The sequence below is a fragment of the Dendrobium catenatum genome, unplaced genomic scaffold (genome assembly GCF_001605985.2).
Source record: "Dendrobium catenatum unplaced genomic scaffold, ASM160598v2 fragScaff_scaffold_272, whole genome shotgun sequence".
NCBI classification, from domain to species: Eukaryota; Viridiplantae; Streptophyta; class Magnoliopsida; order Asparagales; family Orchidaceae; genus Dendrobium; species Dendrobium catenatum.
Genome location: NW_021318734.1, coordinates 314,631 through 323,257, shown reverse-complemented (window position 1 = coordinate 323,257; position 8,627 = coordinate 314,631). Strand labels below are relative to the sequence as shown.

General features: G+C 38.1%; 1 protein-coding gene across 1 annotated transcript; it reads left to right on the top strand.

Annotated features, from left to right (window-relative positions):
• Positions 1–4,923: 4,923 nt before the first annotated feature.
• Positions 4,924–6,618, top strand: LOC110112409. The gene has a single exon (XM_020844622.1). The coding sequence runs from the start codon at positions 4,924–4,926 to the stop codon at positions 6,616–6,618; it is 1,695 nt and encodes a 564-aa protein (XP_020700281.1).
• The last annotated feature ends 2,009 nt before the right edge of the window (positions 6,619–8,627 follow it).

Genomic DNA, 8,627 nt, shown 5'->3' with positions numbered 1-8,627 from the left:
AATTTTGATTTGTTGATTGTGTTTTGCTATTGAATGTTATATATGTTTATTTCTGACTCCATTTGTGTGGGTTGATTATAGTTGTGTGTTGACCTTATATGTTATATAAATTTTGAATTTTGGGCAAGTATTGTGGAAATTGAAGTAAATAGAGTTGGGACTGTCAATATTTTTATAAAAATGTTACAGGTTTCTGGCGGCAAACCAACGGTTTGATTGCCAGAAAAATCGATACCATATGCTTCTTTTAACCACCAAAATTTTAATATATCTACCGATAAATACTGGCGGTCAACCGGCGGCTGGCCCGCCAGTAAAACCTTCTTTTGAGATGGCCAGAAATTATCGGTAGTCAACGGCATTATGACCGCCTAAATGAACCGGCTGTGTTAACTGCCAGAAAAGTTAGCCATTGGAAACTGACGACCGTAATTTGTTCCCTACGCGGTTTATACCAGCGGTTAAAAAACTGCTGAAAAATCGCTAGTAGTTTTGAAAATCAATGGAAACTTCATACTAATTGCCAGAAAAAGCTGCTGGTAATTGGATATTTTTTTGTAGTGAGAGTCATTATTATTTTTCAAAATACTTGAAGAGAATGATTTCGGGGAGTGTATTTAGGTCAAATTAACTGAACTGCTAAAATTTTTTTGTTTGCATTTACTTTGCTACAATTTTACTTTCCTCCTTTTTTTTGCAATATGATTTGAGTTTGGTTATTATTTTGATACAAAAATATTTGTGGTTAATTGAAGTTAATATTTGTTTCAAAAAGAACAATAAATTTAAAAAATGAAAAATACAAAATTCTGATTTAAGGATAATTTAAAATATATATCATATTTAAGGATAATTTTAATTTTAAAATAAAGAGGGTAAAATCATGAAGAAAATGTTATATTATATGATTTTTTTTAGATTTTAAAATAATTTTAAATTAATTTTTAATCCTTTTTTTAAACAAAAACAATATTCGTTCTCTCGTTCGAGATGTCAAAATTTAATGAAATTTTAAACTTAGGTTAACATCAAGAACAAAAAGCTTGGGTGGTGTTTAGAAGCTCTAAAAAGCACTTATTATAAATCTGTATAGATCTAAGTATAGTGACCTAGATCTAAGATTTTTTGATAAATTCTTACCTTTAGATCTTCGAGATCTTCAAACGGTTGAGCTTGTAGATTGTCCTCATATATTTTTCTAGTTGAAACCGCGTCCAAACGAGCTATGAATCGAGTTGGAGAAGCTTTGGAAGGTCCTTCGGCTCGAATTTTAGATTTTAAAATAATAATATATCCTTAATATTTGAATTTTGATTTTGATTTTAGATTTTATGGATTTTGAAAACGAAATTATTAACAAAATTAATAAGAAGTTTATAATTAAAACTTTTTCTGAGGTGATTGATTTGTATTTTTGGGAGGAAATTTTGAATTTTGAAGAAAAGTTAAATTTTATTGGATTTTTATATTTTTGAAGGATTTTAGATTTTGAAAATAATTTTTATTTTGATTTAATTTTTTGATGAGTTTAGCACCTAACAACCAATTTCTTTATTTCAATAAGAGGTTCAAAATCATAAGATTCTCATAACTTCAAAAACAGAATTATCAAATTGGAATTTAAAATGAGGTTCTAAAAATTTAATAAATCATTAAAATTTTGTGAGTTTTAAAACCCTATCAAAAAATCTCTTAGAAAACTAAATCATATATTTCAAAATTTTATATTATTTAAATTAAATACTATCCAGAGAATAACATATCATTTCAAATGATAAAAAAGATATTCTACATTATATTAAAAAAAAAATTTAAACATATCCATGATTCTAGAGATTTTCCCTTATTTCAAGTAAAATATTGTTTATTATATTATGGATGCAAGTGCCCCATAAAGATAAACCTATATAGTTAATTACATCTTCAAAGTGATGATCTTTTTAGAATACTCTCAATTGAATTAGAGAAAAATATTTAATAATTTGAAACTCTAGTAGAATATCCTAACTAGAGGAAATATTTAAAAAAAAAAACAAATTAGACTTTCCCAAAACGAAGCATATAACTTCTGTTTATATATATTACTGCATCTGCATTTATTAAAAAACAAAAACAATCAGCATTTACAATTAATTGACTAAACCTAAAACTATTACCCTTTTTTTTTTAACAAAAACAAATTTCATTCCAAAAGAAAAGGGGCTTACAAACAATACGCCAACAAAGTCAAAAATGAAAAATACAAAACTAAAGATACCACATTAAACAACAAATGCAATGTAAAATGTAAAGGAAAAGTATTTCAAAGTGTTGGACTCAGAAATGCCACTCGATTGTCAATCATGGACCATCCAATGAAGGAATAATCAACGAGAAGACCCAAATATGATAGCCACCCTAGAATACATAGGAACCTCCCAATTTTCCAAAACAAGCCATGGCCATATATTCGGGGGCGTGCAGGAAGCCTGCATCATCATAGTCCGAAAAAATAATAACTAGCACCCTACAGCTTTGCCATCAAACCATGGGTCTAAAAGGACCACCACCACCCAAGGCAATCCATAAAAAAAAAAAAAAGACAGCTCGAGTTTGAAAGCCAAAAAGATCCCAGGCAAAGGAAAATGATAAAAAACAGGGGCCATCAGTACCACCCATATCACTCCAAAGAAAGAAGCCAAATCCAACCAAACAAATGCCAACAACAGAAAGAAGGTCAAATCCAAAAAGAAAATCATTTCTTTTTATTTTATTTTTGTAGTCTATGCTTACTACTCTTTCTAAAAGAATTAGCTTCAGCAATTTGAAAAATACTTAAATCAATGTTATTTTAATAATCCAAATCAGTCTCATTTCTTTCTTCTGCTCCAGCTGAAGAATTGTCATGATTTAACCAGTCACCCTACATCACCTCATTTCCCCTCAATTTACAAGCTAGGTGAGCTAATAATGTATCATTGGAAATAACGGATATAGGCCCATCAACAAGAGACGCACCATCATTTTTAAACACATGGTCAACACCCTCGGAGAAGATGCACTAATAGGAGAAACCGGTACAGATTCATCCGACAGATCCACGCTATTAGAATCCTCAACATTCCCACATGTAACCAGCACATCCGAGGTCCCAACACCTAAATCACAAGTCTCAGCATCCAAAGAAACAAAATTAAGAGCAGATCCACAACAGTCCTCACCTTTACACAAACCAAAATAGATGGGGATGCACAAGGAGAAGTGACTAAGTTTATTACACAATTATTGGAATCCAATATCTTTTTAGCATCCTCTCGGAAATCAGAAGAAATAGCCAATTGCAGAACATCGATCATTAGAAGGATCAACTTCCTCCTCAACATTCTAAACTTCATTAGCGTTATGAGCATCACCATGACCATCATCCACAGAGAAATGGTTTTCCAAGTTCATGTCCCCATTATCCACTAAACATGGCACTGGCGAAAGAGGAAGAAATGAATGCGATGGAGCATACACTGAAGAAATAGGTAAATTAGGATTAACTGAGGGAAAAGACAGTACTTAGTTATAAAGAGGATGATAATCACCTTTTAAATTCCATAAACATTTACATAGACCACAATAGTAAGGGATAACCTCAATTTCAACACATTGAATGTAACCAAATTTTTCGGGCACTAGCCACAATCTATTAGGATTTTTTTTAGTAATGTCAAGCTCAACTAAATTGCGTGCCACTGAAAGACGGGAACCCACACAAGTAGCATTATCAATTTTAACAGGGAGACCAAACAATGAACCCAGAGCATGAAGAATACGAGGTGAGAAAAGGTGAGGCCGTAAATTAGGGAAGGAACCCATATAGAGATGATCAGAGATTTCACGTCGATATCAAAAAGGGGTGACCATTTGGTAAATTTCATGTAGCAATTGTTAACTAAATAAGATCTATGGGAGAAGACACAACTATAATCAAAATCATTCACCAACTTTATGAGAACATGCGAAGGAATTAGCAAAGTCACTGAAAATTCACCGTTAAGCTTGAGCTTAAAGAAAAACCTCTAAATAGAATAAAGAGAGGGACGGCAAGTAAGAAATTTACTAATCAAATCAAATTGAAGTGGAGCCGCGACGGCGAGATTTCCTTCTCCGAGATCCACAAGGATGATAAACCATTAAAACTTGTCTCCTTTAGGCCAGAAAAGTTCACATCCGAAGGGATACCAGAAAGAACATCAAGAAACGAATGCGATTTGTTCCTTCAGGAAACCATGATCCACCAAGTGGTTCACCACCATTCCGGCCACCATGGGCCGGAGGAGCCGACGAATCCCTAGCGGAGCATGGGAGCTAAAAGGATTGGTGAGTGGGTGCGTTGGTGGCTAGGGCAATGCCCTAGTGAAGCGTTGGGGACGAAGCATCAGGGGAGAGGTGATGCGTAGCATTTTACCACCGGACTCCTGCGGTTTAACTTATTAGCATTACTCAACTTTCTGTTAGTTAGGATGTTTCCACTACCTATATTCCCTTTTTATTCTCTGCTGTCATGTGTTTGCTTTTTAATAGTTTAGCCATTTTAGTCCTTTCCTGTGAGAAAGAATACTTAGGCGATAGGAGGAAGAAGGCAAGTTAGTTTTTCAAGTTTTCTAATACAGAACTTCTGCTTCCAGTGCAGATTTCGGAACAAGCTACTGTTCCATTGAATTTCTCTATTTTACTTAACGTTTCTAGTGCAGGATCCTACATCAGTATTGGTATCAGAGCTAGATGGCTTAGAGTAGCAGGCGGGTGGCTCCCGAGGTCAACAATAGCCTTGAAGTTTTATGGGAGGAGCATAACAAGCTGTCGCAGCATACCAATGAGCTCGCATCAGACCTTCAGCGCATTCACGAAGAACTGCGTCAAGGAATGCGCGACATCAATGCGAGACTAGATAGGATGCACGTAACTCGGACCTTGAATCACGCACCGTTACCGGCAGCAAGTAGGGGAGTTCGCGCGGAGCGACAGAGGCCAAGGGGTCCGCAAATATTAGAAGCGTCCGACTCAGAAGGGGAGTTTGAAGTTTTCGAGCAGTTGGAAGCTTCAGAATCGGAAGAAGAAATTCACCATGGGCGTCGGAGGCGTCCGAGAGATCATGATCGCTATCAGGGTGAGTGCCGGATTAAATTAGACATTCCTTATTTTGACGGCAAATTGCATATTGAAGATTATTTAGACTGGGAGCGAGCTGTCGAAAATTTTTTTGAGTATATGGAAATTAATCCCGAAAGGCAGGTGAAGTATGTGGCTTGTAGGCTTAAAGGAGGCGCGAGCGCATGGTGGCAACAGGTGCTTCAAACTAGGCGGAAGGAAGGAAGGGGAATCGTGCGCAGTTGGCACCGAATGAAGCAATTGCTGCGCGGACATTATTTGCCTACAGATTATGAGCAAATGTTATATATGCAGTATCAACATTGCTCGCAAGGACATCATTCGGTGAACGAGTACACGGAGGAATTTTATCGTTTAAGTGCGCGAAATAACTTAAACGAGACTACCAACCAGGTTGTTGCGCGATACATTGGAGGATTGAAGGAAGCAATACAAGACAAGCTTGAATTAAATTCAGTATGGACATTATCCCAAGCCATCAACTATGCTTTGAAAGTGGAGTTACAGCTACAAAGGCACAGCAGGTCTGGTTCATACAGGAGAATTTCCGAACATTCTGCGGATGGTACAAGGCAAGTGCAACAGAATGCCTCACAAGCAATTAAGCCAGCTGTTGGAATGTCTGGTATTGGCGGACCAAACAGTATAACCAGCAAGGTTAATGATCCAAAAGGTTTACAGAAAAATCGGGCACCAATTCGAGAAAATCCATATGCTAAGGCTACAAACATTAAATGTTTTCGTTGTTTCCAAATGGGGCATAAGTCCAATGAGTGTCCGTCGAGACCTCAACTGCAGTTAGTGGATGCCGAAGCAGATGAGGAAGAAGATGATAATGAAATTGAGGAAGAGAATGACTTTGAGGAGGTAACCGGGGATGTAGGCGAGCCTCTCATTTGTGTTATGGAGAAGCTATTACTAGCACCAAAACAACCGTGCACGTCGCAGCGCAACGCATTATTCCGGACTAAGTGCACCATAGGTGGCAAGGTTTGTGACCTGCTGGTGGACAGTGGTTGTACGGAGAATGTAATTTCTCGAGCGGTGGTGCACGCCTTAAAGCTCAAAACAACAAAGAATCCTAACCCTTACAAGATTAGTTGGGTTAAGAAGGGAGTCGAAATGTCCGTGACAGATTTATGCAAAGTCTCCTTTTCAATCGGCAAGCACTATGCTAGTGAAGTGTTATGTGATGTACTGGACATGGATGTATGCCATATTAGTCTGGGAAGGCCATGGCAATACGACGTTGGAGCCTTTTATGACTGCCGAGCTAATACCTATTCATTTGACTGGAAGGGTCATCGATTGCGGTTGATACCCAATCAATCTGGGCAAGAAAGTAATGCTTCAAAAAGTAAGACTGCTTTGCACTCATCATCTACTACTGCAATGTTAAATGCATGGAAGGAGTCATCCAGCATTTCTGCCTTGATAGTCAAGGAAGTGGCGGAAGGTCCAGCTGAAACAAATGTTTAAGCGGAACTGCAGAGCATTTTGGAGGAATTCTCAGATGTTTGCTCAGTTATTCAGCCGACTGAATTACCACCTATGAGATCAATACAACACCAAATTGATTTCATGCCGGGCGCCTCCTTGCCGAATCTACCACATTACTGGCTCAGCCCAAACGAAAATAAAATTCTGCAGCAAATAGTGGAGGAACTATTGGAAAAGAACTTAATACAACATAGTTTGAGCCCTTGTGCCGTACCGGTTTTGTTGGTACCAAAAAAGGATGGTAATTGGAGAATGTGTATGGAAAGTCGGGCAATTAATAAAATAACTGTGAAGTTCAGATTTCCTATGCCACGAATGGAAGAAATGGTCGAAAGGCTGGCCGGCTCCTAAGTTTTTTCTAAACTAGATCTTCGCAGCGGCTATCACCAAATACGAATCAGGCCGGGTGACGAGTGGAAAAAAGCTTTTAAAACAAGGGAAGGCCTTTATGAATGGAAGGTAATGCCTTTTGGATTATGTAATGCTCCTGCAACCTTTATGCGGGTGATGAATGAGGTACTCAAACCATTTTTAAATCGCTGTTGCGTTGCGTATTTTGATGATATATTGGTTTTTAGCCACAATCTGGAGGAGCATTTAAGCCATTTGACTGAAATCTTGAAGGCACTAAGAGGAAATAAGTTGTATTTGAATACCACAAAATGTGAATTTGCTACAGCTGTGGTTTCATTTTTGGGCTTAAGAATTTCGGGTGAGGGCATAAGTGCCGAACCAGCAAAGGTTAAGGCCATCCGAGATTGGCCAACGCCTGTGTCATTCACCGACATCCGTAGCTTCCATGGGTTGGCTAATTTTTACCGAAGATTTATTAAAGGCTTCAGTATGTTGATGGCTCCGATAACAGATGTTTTGAAAATGAAGAAATTCATGTGGGGTGAAGAGCAGCAATTGAGTTTTGAGAATGTCAAAGATGCATTGACCTCAACTCCTGTCCTAGCACTACCCAGTTTTGATAAGCCTTTTACTGTTGAGACGGATGCGTCTACTATTGGGATTGGTGCTGTGTTATCTCAAGAGGATAGACCTATTGAATTTTTTAGTGAGAAGTTAAGCCTTCCTAGACAGCGCTGGACGGTATATGAGCAGGAATTGTATGCAGTTGTCCGAGCATTACGACAGTGGGAACATTATTTGCTTCAACAAGACTTCGTTCTATGCAGCGACCACAAAGCGTTGCAATATATCAATACCCAAAAAAATATAAATCGGATGCATGCCAGGTGGATATTATTTTTACAAAAATTCACTTTTGTGTTAAAACACAAAAGCGGTAAGCACAATAGGGTGGCGGATGCCTTGAGCAGACGATCGGCATTGATTACGCAATTGCAGACGGAATTCTTGGGGTTGGAAGGTCTGACCGAATTGTATCCAGAATATCCCGATTTCAGCTTAGCTTGGTCTAAATGCCTCAACAAGGAACCTGTTGAAGATTTCACCGTAAGGCATGGTTTTCTCTTTAAAGGAAATTCACTGTGTGTGCCCAAATCGTCATGGCGTCAACAGATTATCAAAGAAATTCATAGCGGAGGGTTGGCTGCGCATGCTGGTAGAGACAACACATTGGCTCAGTTACAGACGAAATTTTTCTGGCCGCATATGCGGAGGGATGTCGCCAAGTTTGTTGAAAGATGTTCCATCTGTCAACAATATAAGGGAGGCGGGCAGAATACCGGCTTGTACATGCCATTACCAGTGCCCGAATCTATTTGGGAAGACCTCAGTCTAGATTTTGTATTGGGGCTGCCTCGCACTCGCCGTGGAAACGACTCAATCATGGTGGTCGTGGACAGGTTTTTCAAGATGGCTCATTTTATAGCTTGTAAGAAAACCTTCGATGCACTTAATATAGCCAAATTATTTTTCCGTGAAATCGTCCGATTACATGGTGTACTGCGGTCACTAACTTCTGATCGTGACGTTAAATTTATTAGCCATTTTTGGCGAGAATTGTGGAAGCGATTGAG

Excerpts from the sequence above, each read along its gene's own strand:
- LOC110112409 (XM_020844622.1), top strand. The coding sequence starts at position 4,924 with ATGCACGTAACTCGGACCTTGAATCACGCACCGTTACCGGCAGCAAGT.